This window comes from Pseudopipra pipra, chromosome 3, assembly GCF_036250125.1.
Source record: "Pseudopipra pipra isolate bDixPip1 chromosome 3, bDixPip1.hap1, whole genome shotgun sequence".
Lineage (NCBI taxonomy): Eukaryota > Metazoa > Chordata > Aves > Passeriformes > Pipridae > Pseudopipra > Pseudopipra pipra.
In genome coordinates, this window is record NC_087551.1 from 983,275 (window position 1) to 1,002,468 (window position 19,194).

Below are 19,194 nucleotides of genomic sequence, written 5' to 3' on the forward strand. Positions count from 1 at the left end.
ACAAGTAAAAGAGACGACCGTTTATTAAAATACACCCTCTGTGTCCTTGTCCTGGTGCCCGCTCACACCTTTCCCGGCGGCACTTCCGAGTCCTCCCCGCGGCTCTCGGCCCGCGGCGGCTCCGGTGCCGGCAGAGTGCTGGCCTGGCTCCAGCGGCTCCCTGGCTCCGAGCCGGCCCCGGGCAGCAGCGGGACGTAGGGATCCTCGGCCAGGCCGCCCAGCTGCTCCTCCACCACGTACCTCGTCCCCCAGGGCTCGCCGGGATGCACATCCACGGCCACCAGCGCCGCCTCCGCGCCGGGAGAGCCGGGCTCCGACACCTCCCCGGCATCCAAGTCTGAGTCCGCCTGCGGGAAGCCCGAATCCTGGGTGGAGTCCGGGCTCTGCTCGGGCAGGCTGGTGTTGATGTAGATGGCCTCCCCGGAGCCCTTGGAGCTGGGCAGGTTCTCCAGCAGCTTCTCCAGGTGGACCTTGAGCTGGGAGAAGGTGGGGCGGGCGGCAGGGTCGGCTCTCCAGCACGCAGACATGACTTCGTACCTGGGGATGGGAGAGGAGCATGGTTATCTCAGAGGATCCCAGAACCCCAGAATCCCAGACTGGTTTGGGCTGGAAGGGACCTTAAAGCCCATCCAGTTCCACCCCCTGCCATGGGCAGGGACACCTTCCCCTATCCCAGGTTGCTCCAAGCCCTGTCCAACCTAGCCTTGAACACTCCCAGGGATGGGGCAGTCACAGCTTCTCTGGCAGCCTGTATTTCTCTGGATTAAGGGAGATAGGGGGTTAATTCCCAGCTTCCCTCCAAACTGGGCAAGCCTTGAGCTTTCCATGAAAACCAAGCGAAAACAACTCCCTCTGCTCGGTCTGTTTCCAAAGGGCAGGGACTGATCAGCCCAAGCTGCTGTCAGAAGTGTTACAAGTCTCTCCCAGCACAGCCCCGGGATCTGTTCCCTGGGAACATCCCAGTTCTGCATCAGGGATGCCCAGTCCCTCTCTTGGCAGGTGCCTGCTCCCAGGCTGGATGTCAGGGAGCACTGGGAGCTCCCAGCAGGTCCCAGCTGGGCACACACCTCTTCCCCAGCCTCGGGCAGGCGGGATCTAAAAAGGTTCCTTCGCCGCTTCCTTCAGGAACAGGCGCTGGAAGAGGAGCCTTTTAGGAAACATTGCACAACTCAGTTTATCCGGTTTGGATTCTTAGCCACGGGGAGATTAAACATTTTCAGCTCTAGTGGCACCAAAGGAAACTCAGGAAGGAAACTCGGGAGAAAAGCCTTTGCTGAGCTGCTCAGAAATCCAGGTTCGAGGTTTCCAGATTTATGGATTTGAGGCCATGAAGGGCCCTAGAGGGGGGTTTTGTGGGGCACAGAGGAGCATCACCAGGCAGGAAGGACCTCCTGGCTAAAAATGTCTAAACTAAACCAAAAAAAATAAAGAAATAAAGCACTAAAAAAATCCTGTCCCTGACTGCTCCTGGTGACCTCAGCTCATCTGTGCAAAAAACCATCACTTCTGCCTAGGGGACACCTGTTGGGATTGTTGCCTGGAGTTCAGCTGCTTTTCCCTCCCCGGGTGACACAGGGAGGGTGACACAGGATGTGGCCCTTAGGCACATCAAAACTTGGGAGACCTATCGGATCTGTGAGCTCATTCCCAGGGTACTTTTCATCCAGAACGTGGTGGAGCCCGGGAGCGGGGTTCCGGTACTCACAGCTCGTCCGAGCAATCCTCGGGCTTCTTGAGGCGCTGCCCGTGGAAGAGGAACTCGTAGATCTCGTGGTTCTGCACCCCCGGGTAGGGCGTCATCCCGCGCGTCGCGATCTCCCACATCGTGACGCCAAAGGCCCACTGCGGGGACAAAGGGAAAGGACAGCGCTGAAAGGACACTCCGGGGGGAATGAATGACCCTTTTCATGGGCAAAGGTCACTGCCCGGCGTGCCAGGCACAACGGGCAGAGCTGCCACCCTCCCAAAAACCGGGAATAACAAGCGCCGGCATGGCAGGGGCGAGCCGTGGGGACAAACCCACGGCAGGAGGCCGGGCCGGCAGGGAAAGGTCACCCACAGCCTCCTGCCCCTCTGGCACTTCCAGGGAACAACAACAACTGGAGCACAGGGTTTGGTTCCCAGCTTTTCCTCCACCTACCACGTCGCTCTTGGTGGTGTAGACACGGTCGGCCAGGGACTCGATGGCGATCCACTTCACCGGCATCTTGGCTATCCGGCCCTGCCGGTAGTAATCCCCGCTGTAGATCTTCTTGGACAGGCCAAAGTCTGCCACGCACACCGTCATGTCATCCCGCAGCCTGCCGGGGGAAACCAGGGAAAGCTCCATCCCGGAGCACAAACCCGGGGCTGAGCTCTGCCTCCCGAGAGCGAGGGAGGTTGTAGGGAAGGGAGCCGAGCCGGGCCGTAAATCCCCAGGGTTTCCCGCCGGTGTTCCCAGGAAAACAAACTCACATGCAGTTCCGAGCCGCCAGGTCCCTGTGCAGGAAGTTCCTGCTGCTCAGATACTCCATCCCCAGGGCGATGTCCACCATGAACTTCACCAGTGTCTGCGGGGGCACGAACTGGGAAGGGAAGGTGGGGATTAGGCAGCGTGAGGCCTTTGGGAAGCACGTGGGGGCTGATCCAAAAGGCTTCCCCGTCCGGGGCTGCCAGCTGACATTCCAGACGTTCATCCCTCGGACTGGGCCATTCCTTGAACCACGAGCCTGCAGGAGCTGCAGAGGGATCCTTTCCCACCCCAATCCCACTGCTCCGGGTGCTCCCTACCTGGGGGGCCATCTCCAGCCGGGAACGGAGCAGGAAGCTGTGCAGGTCCCCATATTTCATGAATGGCAGGATCACCATTGGCTTGGGGATCTGCTGGGAGCTCAGCTCGATGCACACTCCTGGGAAAAACACAGACAGCTTGGAAAAGGCACCACGGTCTCCCATGGATCCGTGCAGGATCCAGGCCAGGCTCCCCAGCCCAAATCCCAGCTGGAGGGCAGGGAGTGACATTCCATACCCAGGAGCTTGATGACATTGGGATGGTCAAAGTCCTTCATGCACGCTGCTTCACTGAGGAACTCCTCTATCTCCCTCTGGGAGAAGTTATCCACTGGGAAGCAGAGAAAAAGAAGGAGGTTTAACACCGAGCGTTGCTGCTGCCACCTCCCCTCACAGCACAGCTCCTGCATGGGAAAGGGATCACCAGGATGGCTCCACCATCCTTGGATGTCTGATAGGAGTGTCCCTTCCTGATGGCACCAGGAGCTGTGGCAGAGGGGCCACAAATTGGTGCCAGGATGCTGTTCCTGAGAGAGGTAGTGGGAATGCTGGCATCCAGTGGGATAAACACAGTCCTGGGAGGACTGGGAATTACTTACACTTCATGGTCTTCACAGCCACCTTCTGTGGGACACCTTCAGGCTGGCTGAGGCGTCCCTCCATCACTGATCCGAACTCCCCTGTGCCATGGGAAAGAAGAAATCCCTTTATCTACAGTCCAAAGCACCACCTTTCAGGACACTGCTATGTCCCTGAAAAGATGGAGACCTCGTCCCCAGAAAAGCCAGGGGAAGGCTTGTTCCTTGTCAGTGAACACAAGGAGAACAACCTGGGCTCGTGGAAGGTTCTCTGCCCGTGGCAGGGATTTGGAACAAAATGAGTTTTAAGGTCCCATCCAACCCAAACCATTCCAGGATTCCGTGATTCTATGAACCCAGGGCACTCGGTTGCCTTGTCCCACCATCTCCCCACATCCCCTGGGCCTGGAGCTGGGGGTGATGTAGGGAAGAGCAGCAGCCCCATATCCCGTATGTCCACTCCCAGCTCTCCACTCACCCTCTCCCAGGACCTTCCCCAGGCTCAGGGCATTTCTGTCCACGACCACATCCTGCAGCTTCTGCTGGAGTTCCCTGCTGACTCCTAGGCTTCCCACTGCAGGAGAAGGGAACAGCAGCTCAGTCACCTCCAACCTGCTGCCCCAACCCCCTGAACCTCCTTGGAGAAGGATAACAAGTCATCCTTACGCGTGAGCTCCACGGCTCTCCGGCAGTAGGACTTCTTGGCCGTGTAGCTCACCGCCAGCTCCAGGTCGTTCCCGCTGAAAGCATTCCTGGTGGGACAGAAACACACCTTGCTGGGACGCAGGTGGCTGCTTGGATGAAGGAATTGGCTACCCGTGGGATCCGTAGGGAAGGAGGAAATGCCCGTTTTTCATTTCCCCCTGGCTGGACCAGCTCCATCGCCTACAACGGCCCGGCAAAACAGCCACTCCATAAAGGAGGCCCGGGCATCAAGGAGTGAGTCACAGAGGTTTTGGGGAGGAAATAGGATACTCATTTCCTACTCCAGGAGCAGTCTGTGCTGGTAGGAATGCTGCTGGAGACGCTGCACAGCCCCTCTGCTGCAGGTCCAGCTCTGGGGAGCAAAAACAGGGCAGGATGCTCCGGGGCTGGAGCAGGGAAAGAGTGACAACGCTACACCAGTTCAGAAAGGGATCCTTACACACCACCAGTTTCCATACTGGGAGCACGGGGCAGTTAATGCCACTTGGGAAGTCACAAGGATGAGTGAGTAGTGTTGGCTTATTGTAGGGGAACACAGCCCTTTGTCTGTGTTATTTAAACAACACTGGGCCGTGGAACCGGAGCGTGGGATGAGGCAGGAGGGGTTTCTCTAGGCCACAGGATATTACAGAATCATGGAATATCCTGGGTTGGAAGGGACCCACAGGGATCATCACGTCCAGCTTCTGGCCCTGCACAGGACACCCCAGGACACAGCAATCCCACCCTGTCCCTGAGAGCATTGTCCAAACCCTCCTGGAGCTCTGGCAGCCTTGGTGCTGTGCCCACTGCCCTGGGGAGCCTGTCCAGTGCCCAATCACTCTCTGGGGAGGAACCTTTTCCTGAGATCCAACCTAAACCTCCCTGGACACAGCTCCAGCCGTTCCCTCAGGTCACAGAGAAGACATCTCTGCCCTCTCACCTCCATGTCAAAACAACTCCCACACCAAGTTGCACTTCCCTTTAGAAATAGGAATAGTGAGCGAAAGGTGAAGTGCTGGGCAAGGGAGGGAAGGAAATACCATCACTGCAGCAAAAATACACTCAGTCCCCCACCATAAAAAATGCCACTTGTGGCAACACCACCAGTCCTGGAGATAGAGACCTTGTCCCCAAATCCGCTGGCCACCCACCCGCCTGGGACCTGCCCAGTTCTCCCTCCCCTTACCCATATTTTGTTTCCACACATCGTTTCTGGATGACCACGGACAAGCAGAGGATGAGCCCGACAGCGACGGTCCCGCAGATAAAGCCCAGGGCCACGACAAAGGAGTCGGCGTTCCCAGAGGCTGGAGTCAAAGATGGGGCTGAGGTTATTAATCCTAAGAAAACATCCTGTTAATGGAGCCGGTGGGAGAGTCAGCCTGCAGCACCCAGGGCTCAGGGGAGGAATTCCCAGGGGCTGGAGCCGAGCCCAGAGAAGGGTTACGTGGGAGGAGAGGGAATGAGGAGCGAGGCTGCACGTGGAGAGCAAGATCTCCTGCTCCCAAATGACAGTCCCTGCTCCTTGGCTGGCAGGGGAAGTGTCCAAATGGGAATGGAGGGATGGCAAAGGGCTTGGCCGGGCACGGGAAGCACGCCCTGGGTGCTTCCCATCATCCCACCCTGCTCCCCCGGGGCAGGGACGGGCATCTCCTTACCGGTGCTGGGGATGAAGATGTCCACGGGAAGGCTGAAGGGTCCCACCCCTCCCTTGGTGACGGCGGCCACGCGGACGGAGCAGGTGGCGTTGGTGGCCACCACGGGCAGCACGGCCACGCTGGAGTTCAGCCACACCTCGGCAGAGACGTCCTGCTGGGGACGGCACAGGGAGAACACCCTGGGCTGGGGAACGCAGGGAGACCCGGGCATTCACTGAGAACTGTCCCCCTGGCAACCTTTGGAATGGCTTTGCCTTCCCAGCCCGGAGGAAATGCAGCACTGGGCTATTTAGGGAGAAGAATGGCCCTGTGTGCGAGGGCCGGATGGGATCGGGAAAGGAGCCGGGCAGCGTTTCCCGTTCAAATCCTCGTGGTTTTGGCCCTCTTTGCTTCTCAGCAGCAGCAGCGCCGGCAGCCTGAGCCAGGAAAGAGGTGGGAATGGGATCTCACAAGGATTGTGACCCTCAGTCCTCCCTGTGGCCACTGGAGCCCCATGAGCCTCAGCACTCACAGAGCCTCCGAGCTCCCTGCGCGCTCCTGGTGGGATTGTCCGAGTGCTCTGCCCAACAGGAGGCAGATCTTAGGGCAGGTATTTTCTGCCTGTGGTTTTTGTGTTGAGCTAATTATATTTCCAGCTCTAAGGACTGCTCCCTTGCCCAGCGTCGTGGCAGGAGGCGGCGTGTCCCATAGCACAGGCCTTGGGAAAAAACACGGGAGTCTTTCCCTGCAAATTCCCTGCAGCTCCCTGGTTGTTTTCAGCTCAGAAAGTGCTGCTGCTGCTGCTCTCTGCCGATTTCCAGCTGCAAAACAGCTGCCCAGCTGCAATCAAAACATCTGGCAGGCTGTGCCCAGCAGAGCCCGGCTCCTTCGTGGACATCCCAGAAAAAAGCAGGAGCCGAGAGGGATCGGTGGGAGAGCAGGAGGGAGTCAGGAGATGAGGGGGATCGGTGAGCAAGGAGGAGGGAGTGGAGCCAAGGGGGATCTGTGGGAGAGAAGGAGGGAATCAGGAGGTGAGGGGCATCAGTGGGTGAGGAGAAGGGAATCAGAGCTGCTCACAGGGAGCCGGTTTCTGTTCCCAGTCCCACAAAAGCCACGGGAATGGATGTGAAACCCCCCAGCTCCGGGAGCGTTTCTGCATCACTGGGTAGTGGCGGGAGCTGGGACCTGCTGCCGCCCCCATTCCCACATTCCTGCCTTCCTCCAGCCTCCACATGAGGTCCTTTCCCTACCAGCAGCCTAAAAATGCCCCGGGATCCTTCCCTGTCCCAGAGGGCTCTGCTGTGTCAGCTGAGGACAGACCCTGCTGATGTCACAGACAGTAAGCACAAAGCAGGGCAGACCTGCCAAATTTGATGGTTTTTTCAGGAGTTTTGTGGTAGTTGAGGAATTCCTTCACATCCCAGATGCGGCAGCCTTGGCTCAAACAGGAGCTGCCGGTTTAAGAGCAAAATAAACCGACTTTTTTGAGTTTTTCCTGGTTGTGGAGAGACCTGCAGGTGGCCCTGTGACACAGAGATCCAGCTCCACCATGACTTTATCCTGGCAAAACTCGTGGTTATTTTGGGGCAGTCCATATTTAGCCTGTCCAGGGCCAAAACCTGGGGACTTGGTGAAAATGATTCTGCGAAATAAGAGTTGGAAATGACGTCAGAGATCATCGAGTCCAACCTTTGGAGGAACTTTCTGAGGGGTCAAAGCTCCCCTGCACATAAAGCACGTCACTCCCGTGACTCAGGCTCCTGTTAAAATTGAGAACTGGAGAAAATTTCCCTCCATAAGCACTTGAGCAGGGAAATGGGTGAAAGAATAACAACAACAACAACAAAAAACAGTCTCCCAGGGCTTAAAGGGCAAGGGCAGGGTTTGGCCCTTGTGCTGGACAGACGACAAAGCCGTCAGCAGGTTTTTTTTTCCCTGCTGGTCACAAGACCAGGATATTGTTTCCCTGGCTTTATTCAGGCTGCATCTATATGGGCTTTTCTTGTTTGTGTGGTTTTTTTTTTTCCAGAGGAGCAAAAGGAGAACAGAAAATGCAGCATCCTACAAAATTAGGGGGTGAGTCACAGTTTCCACGCCGGGTTCAGGCTGCCACAAGCCCAAACCACAGGGCAGAGGCAACAGCTGGACATGTTATCCAGAGGCTCCTGCCCTCTGGCAGAGCCTGGATTGAGGCTCTTGCGCCCACAGAGGCCAGGCCAACCTCGCCCTAGAAAATTCCTGCAGGCTGCCTCCCAAATCCTGGAAAAGGCAAGCAAGGGGTTGCCGGATGATTTCACGCACTCACAGCCAGGGCTTTGGCCCCAAGTGTTCCTCGAGCTCTGGAACTCTGTGCCGTGGGTTTGCAGAGGAGTTAATGCACGGGACAAATCCCACCTGAGCAGGAGCAACTCAAAATCCAGGGAATACGCTCTCCCACGCGCCTTCGGACTGACCGCAGGGCCGGGAGTTACACAGACACAGGAGAGGGATGGTTTGTATGGCAGAAATCCAGAGGGAAGCACGAGGCAGCACAAACAGGCTCCAAAGGAACATAAGGAAGCACCAGGACCGATCTGGACATCCCTGCTGGGATTTTTTTTTTCCCTAGGCTTCAGCCCTTCTTCCCCATTTTCCCAGGGACTCACCATCCCCTTGGAGCTCTGCCACCTGTACTGGACGTGATATCCCTGCAGGTCCCCGTGGATCCTGCCCAGGGGTGGCTTCACCCACCGGATCTCCAGCGAGGAGCTGGACTCATTGAAGGACACTGTGACGTTCAGCGGCGGCGTGGTCGGAGCTGCAGGCATCGGAGGGAAAGGAGGGGAAGGGATGGGTGAGGAGTCTGATGGAAAACCAGCCAGGAGCTGACCAGAAATCCCATGGGATTTCCTTCGGCCCGTGATGGCCGATGGGGAAATTTCCTTTCCCAACCCTTTGAGCCACCACGACTCCAGAGCAGCATCTCATCCAGGGAGCCCTGCACGAAGCACGGCTGCTTTTCCCAGGGCAGGGAAACCCTTTTCCCAGTCTCCACTCCTGGTTTCCTACCTCCCTCAGTGGTGCTGGCGGATATCCAGGGGCCGAACGCCGACCAGCCGACCTCATTCCTGCAGGAAACGCGGATGTTGTAGCTCTCCATGGGCTCCAGCTGCTGGATGTGGTACCCGTGGGGGGGCACCGACGTGCTGAAGAGCAGAAGGGAGACGTTGCCTCGTGGAACGGCTTCCTCCACCTTAATTGGAACAATCAGCCCACAAACAGGGATTAGTCAGCGACAACCTGCAGGGGAGCAGGAATCTGACGAGGGAAAACAGGATCCGGAGCCCTGCTTCCCATCAGGGCTGTGTTCCTGCACGCTGGAGAGCTGAGGGCAGGTCCTGATGGGACCCAGGAAGAGGGATCCAACATGTGTGGAGAAGACACCCCTGCAGCAGGGACATGGAAGAGATGTTGGGAAGGAGGAGCCAAAGGAACCCCAAATAAAATGACCAGGCAGTACACACCAAATAAACAAAAGAAAGTCCTTTTTCTGTGCAACATATCACTGGAAAACAGGATTTAGCACCGTTGGATGCCACGGGATTAATCCTAGGCCTAGTCAGGCTCCATCATTACATTTGGCAGCTTGGATGAATTTAACATCCCAAAAACAAGTCCTGCTTTTTGCAGGAAGGTAAATTGCTCTCTCCCCAAAGGGCTGGATGTGGAGCCCCCATGGAATTGCCCACACAGCCCCTGCAAGCTCTCCAGGACGTGCCTTTTTGTGGGAAGCACCACCTGAGTGGGACGGTGGGAGGAAAGAGGGAAGAGCAAGAACAAGGAACACCAGTGAGAGTGAGGCAGATCACTGAGAAGACAACCCAACCCACAGGATGTATTTTGGCGTGCCCCACGTGCAGAAGGTCCTGCAGTCCTCTCAAAAGCCTCCATCCAGGTGTTGGGATGGCAGGAGACCTGCCCTTGTGCTCAAGCAGCAAGAGCACCCCCCTGGGTATTCCAGGATGGTCTCAGCATCAGTGTTTTCCAGCCAAAATGAAAGGGAACAGCCTTCAGCCTCAGGTTGCCGTGTCTTTCCACGGAGAGATGCCCAGAAATGCTCCAAGTTGCTCTTTGCAAGCGTGGAGTTGCTGCAGCCACTTGCTTGTCCTGGTCAAACACTTCCCAGGCAAGCAGCCTTTCCACCGGGGTTTAGAGGGGCAGGATTCCCTCGGCTCCACACTCCTTACAAACACTGGGAAGGAGCTGAGGGGTCTCCTGGAGAAGTCAGGGAATGCCACCTCCATGGGCAGAGCCTGTGAGGAGGTCCCCAAGCTGTCAGTGACCAGGGAACACACACGATGTGTCCCCAAAAGCACCGCCGGGCCCAGCTCTTGCCCTGAGCATCCAGCTCCATCCTCAGCTCATCTTCTGGAGAGAGTCCATCAAATCCGTGCCTTTTTTTTTTTTTTTAAGAAAATCAGGATGTTTGCAAACCGAAAGAGTTGGAACTGGGCAGGTGGGACAGCTGGGAGTGAGTCACTCGGGCGGTGGGATTATCAAAGGGGACAGGAGCAAAAAGGGCTGAGTCACAGCTGTGTTTTTTGCCAGAAATCAGCTCTTGTTTTCCAGTTCAAGAGGCTGTTTCCTACTGACAGCCCCTGAATGTTGTGTCAGAGGAAATTCCTTGGCTCTCCACCCCGCTTCTCAAGCTCCAGCTGGAAGGCAGCAGCAGCTACCATGCTAATATTAGCTCTGGTACCTTCCCTCCCTGGAACTGCTTTCACTTTTACCTGCCTTCACACACCTCCTCCAGCCACGTGTCATCTCAGCTGGAGTGGAGACTGTCCAGGATAAAAACCATATCCGTGAGAGCAAATGGGCTTGAACTGGGAAACCAGCCACGGAGAGCAGGTGGAAAAGGCCTGCAGGGCATGGAAGTGGCATTCCCTGACTTGTCTAGGAGACAGGCAACCCCTCAGCTCCTTCCCAGTGTTCGCAAGGAGTGGGGAGCTGAGGGAAACCTGCCTCTCTCCAAACCCCACTGGGAATGCTGCTGGTTTGGGAGGTGTTTGACCAGGACGAGCAAGTGGCTGCAGCAACTCCAGGCTTCCCAAAAAGTTCCTTGGAGCATTTCTGGGAATCTCTCTGTGAAAATGACAACCTGACTGTCTTGCCCATGAGGAAAGGGACTCCAAGAGAGCTGGGGAGGGGCTTTGGAAAAGGGCAGAGAGTGAGGGGACAAGGGGGAATGGCTTCCCACTGACAGAGGGCAGGGCTAGATGGGATATTGGGAAGGAATTCTTGGCTGTGAGGGTGGGGAGGCCCTGGCACAGGTTGCCCAGAGAAGCTGTGGCTGCCCCATCCCTGGAAGTGTCTAAGGCCAGGCTGGATGGGGCTGGGAGCAAGATGTCCCTGCCCATGGGACATGGGCATCACAAGGTGATCTTTAAGGTCCCTTCCAACCCAAACCATCCCAGGATTCCAGGAAATCCATGCAGTCCATGCCAAACACCACCGACTCCCACCTGCCTTGGAGCATCCATGTGAGGAGGGCTGAGGGACAGGGGGGAATCCTGGATGTTTACCTGGACCCTGCAGCTGTTGAAGGCAGAGAAGGCATCAAAGCCCGGCTCCCAGGAGATCCCGATGCCATGGGCTGTCCTGTTGAGGACACGCACGCTGACGGGCGCAGATGGGATTCCTGCAGGGAGAAACCAAGGACACTCAGCTGCAGGACATGCTGGTTTTCCCTGGCAGCTCCTGGGGTTCAGGAATGACCCCCAGGCACGGCCCTGGCTCCGGCTGCTGGATCCTCCCCCATCGGAGTCCTGTGGATGGGCTGGACCACCAGATAAGGAAGCACAAGAAAGGTCATTTTCAGGACTATTTTGAGCGTGTTCTATATTTGTGAGCACTCTGCGTTGCTTAGAGGCAATGACATATTTGGGGAACACCTTCCTCGTGTTGCCGGCGTGGCTCCCGTTAGGAATGTCAGCAATTTCCACCGTTTCCTGTGGAAAATTGTGAAGGAAGGAAAAGAGTGATACAGCCCTTCCTAAACCCAGGGCTGACAGTTCTGCTTTCAAATGTGCTCTTTGGTGCTTCCTCCCCAAGCCCGGGATGATGGAATGGATGTAGATCCCACTTTAAATACAGGATTAAAACAGGGGAAAAAAATAAGTCTGGGAGTCCTAAATGGGATCTCCCTCAGCCTGTGTGGGACGAGTGCTTGGAAGTGTGGAGAGCTCCTGCTTGGACACAGGGGTTTAGCAGGGAAAGGGAGGGTCCCGTGGCTGACCTTTGACGTTGACCTGGCCGGGGCTGGACGCCGTGAGCCCTTTGCTGTTGTGGGCCTCGCAGCTGAACAGCGTCGTCTCGTTGATTCCTGCGGGGAACAAACACGTCCCTGGGCACTGGACACGCACCCAACCCCACCAGAACCCTCCCGCCTTCCTCCCTTAGGCTTCACCACCTCGAGCAGCACAGAAGGTCTGTCGCTCACACGTGTGGCACTCGTGCCCGGGGGTGACCCCACGGCCCGGCTCAACCCTGTCCCACGCCGGGAACACGCGTGTGCCACGGTGCGTCCCTACTGGCCCCTTGCACAACCTCCCCCTTCCCTCTGCCCTCAAAAGGGGAAAGGCAGAAAGCAGAAGAGCCCCCGGGCTGGGTCAGATGACTGATTGCTTGTCAAAGATTGCTCAAATCTCCAGCTGATCGCAGACAAGGACCACTGGAAATACCCGGGGCGGGGGGGGGATGGCTGCTGGCTTCCCCCTGGGCTCAGCATTTCTGGCTCTTTTGCCAAGGGTTTACTGGAGGTGCCTCCTGGTTGCTGCTGCCATGGACGTGCCATGAGTGCTGGCTCATCCCAGTGCTCCCGGGCCAGGAGCAGGACTGTTCCAGTGACCCAACCGAGCGAGTGCCAGCCGGATGCAAGGACATCCAAGAGGAATGAGTCACTTCTTCCTGCTTTCACTGCCCTTTAAAGGCCGCCTCTGGATGCCAAGACCAGTCAGTTATAGCCTGGCTGTTAATTAACTAATGGCCTTCTCCTCACAAGCAAAGGTAAAAAATCCCCCCTCTTTTGCCTCTGCCCAGTTGGTTTTATGGGACACAAAGGATTTTTCTCCCTGTGCTCCACCGGCTGGAATGGAGGCATGCTGCTGGGACCACCCCAGGCTCTTCCAGAGACATGGAAAGGGGACCACCAGTCAAGCAGCCCATGAGAGCAGCAGTTTCTTGTCGGCACAGCCACACACTGAAGGAAAAAATCTGCTTCTTGCTCAGGGAAGGGCCATTTGAGCATCTGCCTTTTCCAAGGAAGAAATTTCTGGCAGCAGCCAGAGGGGCTTGGATGGGGTTTCCTGGGCCATTCACTTGAGAGCTGGACTCGGTGATCCTTGTGGGTCCCTTCCAACTGGGAATATCCCATGATTTAAGAGTGGTGCCCAGGGCTGTGACAGGGACACATACACCCTATACCCCTATAATGGGAGCGCGAGGGCAGCGGGACAGGCTCTGAGGTGACACGGGGCACCTTCCCACCCTGCCCTCCCTCCTGCCACCACCCAGAGGTGCCCCAGCCGGGCTCACCTGGCACGGTCAGCACGGACGGGGACACGAGGGGCTGCTCGTTGAGGCGGACGTTGTTGCGGAACCAGAAGATGCCCACCGGCTCCGGCGGCCCCACGGCCTGGCACGTCAGGTTGAACGGGCGGCCCCTGCTCACGTTCAGCCTCTCCGGCTGCCGGATGAAGTGCGGGAGGCCTGGCCAGGGAAGCGACTCTCAGTGCCAAAGGTACAGGCCCCTTCCCAACAGGGATTCCCCATCCCTGGAGAACAGCTCCCAGCTCGCGGCCCCCAGGGACGCCGCTCAGCCGGGGCACGGCGCTCCACGTCTCCCTCCCCTCCTGCTCACCTTCCAGCTGCACCAGGATGGGATCTGACACCACCTCCATGCCAGAGATGTTGAGTTTGCAGACGTAGGAGCCGTTGTCCGAGCGCTGGGCCGCCAGGATGCTGCCGGAGGGAACGGAGAGCACGTTGGGGCTCTGGAGGCCACGGCAACGCTCCAGCCCGGGGATGGGTTCTATCCAGCACCAACCACCCCACGGCACACACCGGGATAACCTGGGCTTGCAAAGCCAGGCTTTGGGAACCCTAATCCCAGTCCCAAACCCCTGCTAGTCACGCGGCAGTCCCTCGTCGGGCACCTCTCCTTCCCGCCCGGGAAGGACAGCGGCGCTCACCTGAAGGTGGAGGTCATGGACACCTCCTCCTCGTCGGGAATCTCGAAGTGGCTGCTGGCGATGCGGTCCAGGGCGTGCAGCTCCCTGCCGTCCTTCCACAGGGAGATGCCGGGGGCGTCCGGCCGCAGCAGCGCCTGGGGCACTTTGATGGAGCAGTTAAAGGTGACGTCCCTGTGCTCGTTGATCACGATGTGTCGCACCGTGGGGTTGAACTTCAGCTGTCCCGGGGAGCTGCTGGGGGGCTCCTCCCTGGGGCTCCGGCGAGGCCAGTGGCCAACGGCGGCCACACCGTGCTCCGGGCGGTGGGAATCTGCCAACGGGTCCAGCCTCACACCTAGAGCTTGGTCAGCACCATCTGCAAGAGAAGACCTTGGGTTTGTCACCGCCAGGCAGCAAGTGCCCCCCTCCAAAACCCTGCTGAGCCCCTTCCAAGAACAACTAAAAGCAGCTCGTTTCCACTGCCAAAACCACAACACCTCTCAGACCTCTCCCAGGAGCCCCAGGGAGGAAACGTGGAGCGGGGGGTCGTCCCAGGACTGACCACGTACAAGCAGCACCTCCAAAAAAGCCATTTTTAAAGCTAAAGAATTCACTCAGCTACATCTTTTGGGGCAGGGCAGAGGCAGGAGCTATTCCTGCTGCACTGCACCCCTGGGACTGGAATATAAAAGGATCCCTGGGCAGCAGGAATTTGGGACTTTACACCAGCAAGCCCCTTTCAGGGCCTCATCTCAAGCATTTTCAGCTGGGGCAGAGGAAGAGCTCCCGACAGGAATTTCACTGATTTTAGGCTCTGCTGGTGATGCCATTCCCTTCCCAGGACAAGGGAGCTGCTCCAAGAGTGGGACATGCTCTGAGTCAACTTTTGCTAAGTTAAGTGCCTCCACTCAACTGCCTTTCCTGGGAAAATAGCTGCAGTCAGACAGAGAAATGCCTTCAGACAGTGTGTAGGAGCCAGCTGCTGTTTAGTGCTGCTCTTCTAGAGTCTTTTCCCACATTTTTTCCCAAGGGAAGGCTATTTACCAGCTTCATGCCCCCACCTACAGATCATAAAACAGTCCTATAATGGTGTTTTCCCCCTCCCTCCCAGCACTTCCCACCCAGTCACAGCCAAAGTGAAAAGCAGCTCCACATAAAGGAATTCCCTCTCCCAAAAATGTACATTTTTAAAGAGAGAAAATCCAGAGGATACACCACGTGTGGGTGATTTTACTGGACCATTTCTGAGCTTCCCAAGGCTTTCACAGCCATCAGCAATCCCAGGCAGAGTGCTAAGTCTCCCTTTCAGCAAGCAAAGGCATTGTGCCAGACAGGAATTTCAACTAAATTAATTTCCCTCTTCCAAGTTAAAACAAAACAAAACAAACAATTATTCGCAGTTTAAAAAAAGAGAGAAAGAAAGCACAACCCTTTTATTTGAACCTGAGCTCGGGCTGAGTTTGGTTTGGGGCAGGTTTTGAGGACCTCAAACATCAAACAGCAAGTTTTTAAAGCTACGTCACCACTGTTGTGAGTAATGGGGCACGAGCCTGGTGTGTTTTCCCTGGAGCCAAGAAACACAACCGAATTTTCAGGCTGGATATATCTCCCTTTGCTAAATCACTGGTTTTAACCCTCAAGAAGTGGTTAAAACGCGAGGACAGAAAGCAGGGGAGGGTTTTTTAAGCCCTGCGGGGTCCGGCGGTGCAGAGGGGAAGGGGGAGGCTCTCCCTGGCTCCCCTGCAACACAATGGGCTTCCCTCGCAGAAAGAAACAAAAAGACCCGAGGCTTTTCCAACCTGCTTCCTAAGCCTCACATCCCAGCACAAACAAAGGCCATGTGACTGCTGCAAAACGCAGCGAGACTTCCACGGAGGGACGTGCTCTGCAACAAACCTCCCCCCCGCCCCAAGGGATCTGCCAAAAGCAAACAAGGGAGCGACCCCGAATTCCCTTCCCTCCCCTGCTCTTCCCGGAGGTCACTCAGGCTGGAGCTGCTCTCGCTGCCCGGCACAATCCAACCTCAAAGTGCTGTTTTCATGCTCCATTTGGAGCGTTCCGGCTCTGGCCGGAGCAGCTCCCCCAGCTCGGACCCCTGGCCTGGGAGCACATGGATGTGTGCCCTGGGATGATTTCTGCTTCCCTGGGCTGCTTCAAGTAAAGGCAGAGGATCTCAGCCTTGTTTTTTACACTAATTAAGTGGGAAGAGGTGTTTGCCGGCCCAGGAATGAAATACTTTCCCCTCTGACTCATGTAACAACAGGAATTTCTCATATCCAGCGCTGCCCTTGTGGGTATCCCTTCCACCCACAGAAGTTTGGGATGTGGATATCATGGCACCTCTGCCCCTGTGTGGCAGGGCAGCCCTTCCCTGCAGCCAGAGCAGTTAGGCTGGCTCCAGAGGGCCAGGCTGAAGCCAGGGAGCTGCAAGCCCAGCGTGCCTGCGTGGGTGCAGGAGCAGCTCCTGTCCCAACCACAGCCTGGCCTGAGGGAAAAGCTGGCGTGGAAATCCAACCCCCTGCAAGTGCAGCACTGCTCTCAGAACACCTGGGATCAGAGCAGAACTCAAGGGCTAACAAAGACACCTCTTTCTGCCCAGCCCAGAAGCCCCCACGTGCCTTTCTCCGTTACTGCCCTGGAGAACGGAGTTGTAGCAGGAAAATCTGCCAGGGTACTTCATTATGGATCAGCAGCAACAAGCAGGGAGCTGCACACCCCAGGACCGACACAGCAAGGTCTTCTGCTGCATCCAAGTCTGCCAAAAAGCTGGCTACATCCCTAGCCCTGGGATTCCCGCTGCTGGAAGTAATTCACCTGCTGGCACAGCTTTCTGCTCAGGCACTTGTTGAGCAGAAAGAATGAGGAACCCCTGCCTGTGGGGTTTCCTGCTCCCCATCCCCTGGGAGCTGTGGCAGACCTGGCAGTGTCAGATTAATGACTCTATGACCTTAATGATCTTTTCCAAGCCAAACGATTCTGTGATTATAAGAAGCGAACTTCCCCCCGGAATTCAAAGAGACCCTCAGGATTCAAACACCTTTTGTATAAACAAGCCCAGGATTCCTGGTTATACCCACACTGAGTTCCCCCTCCCCTCTGCAGGCTCCTGCTGTGACAGAGTCAGGGCTTTAACTCCCCCCTGCCCAAAGCAAACACTCACATTCCTGCCTTCCCTGCCAAATTCCATCTGCACAGCTACTCTGGGACCCCCCAGCATCCCTGAGCAGGGGCTGTGGACCCCCAGCAGCTCCCAGCTGTGCCCAAAGGTCGGGCAGCCCTGGTCACAGGACTTCTGAAGTCCGAAAACTGCTTTATCTCCACATTTCTCTCTGCACGTGGAGCTGAAAAGCCACCAAACTGCCAGCACTGCGAAGGGCCACAACCCGGGGTCATTCCCGATGATTTCTCCCAGCACTGCTACACGGCTGGCTCATGGCTAACGGGATAAATCCCAGACTGATCTGTCACAGTTTGTGCTCCCTCACTGTCGTGGCGTCCCCAGCAAGCAGAGGCACATCAGGCAGCGAAGTACTGGGACAGGACCACACTGCAGAGGCAGAGCTGTGTCCCAGAACAACCAAACCCTGTGTGCCAGGATGGCCAAATCCCACATCCCAAGACAGCCAGACCCTGTGTGCCAGGACACCCAGACCCTGTGTGCCCAGTATGCCAGGACAGCCAGACCCTGTGTTCCACAACAGTCAGACCTTGAGTCCTGGGACAGCCAGACCCTCTGTTCCAGAACCAGCCAAACTATATGTTCCAGGACATTCAAAACCCATGTCCTGGGACTGCCAGACCCCATGTGCCAGGACAGCCAGACCTTGTGTCCAGGGACTGCCAGACCTTGTGTCCAGGGACTGCCAGACCCAGTGAACCAGGACAGCCTAACCCTGTTCTCCCAGGACAGCCAGACCCTGTGTGCCAAGACAGCCAGACTCAGTGAACCAGGACAGTCAAACCCTGTGTCCTGGACATCCAGACCCTGTGTGCCAGCACATCCAGACACACTCTGGTTTGCGATGCCGCCAGAAACCCGCAGGGAAACCCCCGCGGAGCTTCTCCCCGGGGTCCAGCCGTGCCGGGATCCGCGGTGCCCACGGCACAGCCCGGCCGCGGGGTTGAGCGCCCGGAGCAGCACCCGCGGCAAAAGCGCTCCCGCGTCCCGCACATAAAGACCCGTCCCCCATCCCGGGATCCCCTCGGGATGTCCTCGTGCCCCCCCCCCACGCCCCCGGGATCCCTCCCGGACTCACCGGCCCCTCCGCGGGGCGGGCGCAGGGCCGCCAGCAGCGCCCAGAGCAGCGCCCAGCGCCCGGTACCCATCGCCTGCCGCCACCGCCACCGCTCCGTCACTGCCGCCGGGACCGCTCCGTCACTGCCACCGCTCCGTCAGTGCCACCGGGACCGCTCCGTCACTGCCACCGCTCCGTCAGTGCCACCGGGACCGCGACCGGGACCGCTCCGTCACTGCCACAGTTCCGTCAGTGCCACCGCCACCGCTCCGTCACTGCCACAGCTCCGTCAGTGCCACCGGGACCGCGATCGGGACCGCTCCGTCAGTGCCACCGGGAGCGGCCCCAGGAGCGCTCCGCCAGCGGCCCCGGGCCGGGCAGCGGGACCGGCTCCGCTCCGCCGCTCCCGGGGGCCGCCAGCGCCGCCGCTCCGCCCCGTCCCGTCCCATCCCATCCCGTCCCCGTCCCGTCCCGCCTCCAGCGGGGCCCCGCGGGGGAGGCACCGGCGGCACCGGCGCTGCGGGGCTCAAACCGCGCCCCCGGCGCTGCCCCGGCCGTGCCACCAAGGGCCACATCTACGCGTCTGCTTAATCCCCCCCAGGGATGGGGAGTCCGGCCTGTGCCAGGGATGGACAGCACTTTGGGCAAAGGATTTTTTTTTCCCGGTGTCCAACCTAAATCTCCGCCGGCACAGCTGGAGGACGTTTCCTCTTCACCTGTTGCTTGTTAACTGTGAGCAGAGCCCGACTCCCACCTGGCTCAAATCTGCTCTGCCCCAACCCCATTAGTGTCCAAGGACAGGTGGGGCGGGGATTGGAGCAATCTGGGATAGTGGAAGGTGTCCTTGTTCACAAGATGAGCTCTAAGGTCCCTTCCAACCCAAACCACTTCATGATTCAATGAGCGAGAAGGTCCCCCCTGAGCCTCCTTTTCTCCAGGCTGAGCCCCCCCAGCTCCCTCAGGGATTCCACGACAAAACCTGCATTTCCCTAGCAAAAATATTGACCTTCTTTTTGTCTGGCACGGGAAGGAAAAGATGGAGTTCCTGGGTATTCCAGACCTGCCCCAGCTCTGGCCT

The 19,194-nt window shown here is 57.7% G+C and overlaps 1 protein-coding gene across 4 annotated transcripts; it reads right to left on the reverse strand.

The window, feature by feature from the left end:
• Window positions 1–5: 5 nt before the first annotated feature.
• On the reverse strand, window positions 6–18,540 carry MERTK (MER proto-oncogene, tyrosine kinase). 4 transcript variants are annotated; one of them, XM_064647437.1, is made up of 19 exons: window positions 18,138–18,540; window positions 13,903–14,257; window positions 13,572–13,672; window positions 13,247–13,420; window positions 11,949–12,035; window positions 11,236–11,351; window positions 8,720–8,903; window positions 8,317–8,468; window positions 5,693–5,876; window positions 5,221–5,341; window positions 4,014–4,099; window positions 3,826–3,921; window positions 3,369–3,449; window positions 3,008–3,100; window positions 2,770–2,888; window positions 2,455–2,564; window positions 2,141–2,300; window positions 1,706–1,842; window positions 6–537 (listed from the first exon to the last, which is right to left on the reverse strand). In XM_064647437.1, the coding sequence occupies exons 1-19, from the start codon at window positions 18,205–18,207 to the stop codon at window positions 63–65; spliced, it is 2,901 nt and encodes a 966-aa protein (XP_064503507.1). In that variant the 5' UTR covers window positions 18,208–18,540; the 3' UTR covers window positions 6–62. The 4 variants fall into 4 exon arrangements, with proteins under 4 accessions (XP_064503507.1, XP_064503504.1, XP_064503506.1 ...); XM_064647434.1 differs by having other exon boundaries at window positions 5,221–5,374; XM_064647436.1 differs by having other exon boundaries at window positions 5,221–5,374; window positions 5,693–5,843; window positions 18,138–18,539.
• Between the last annotated feature and the right edge of the window lie 654 nt (window positions 18,541–19,194).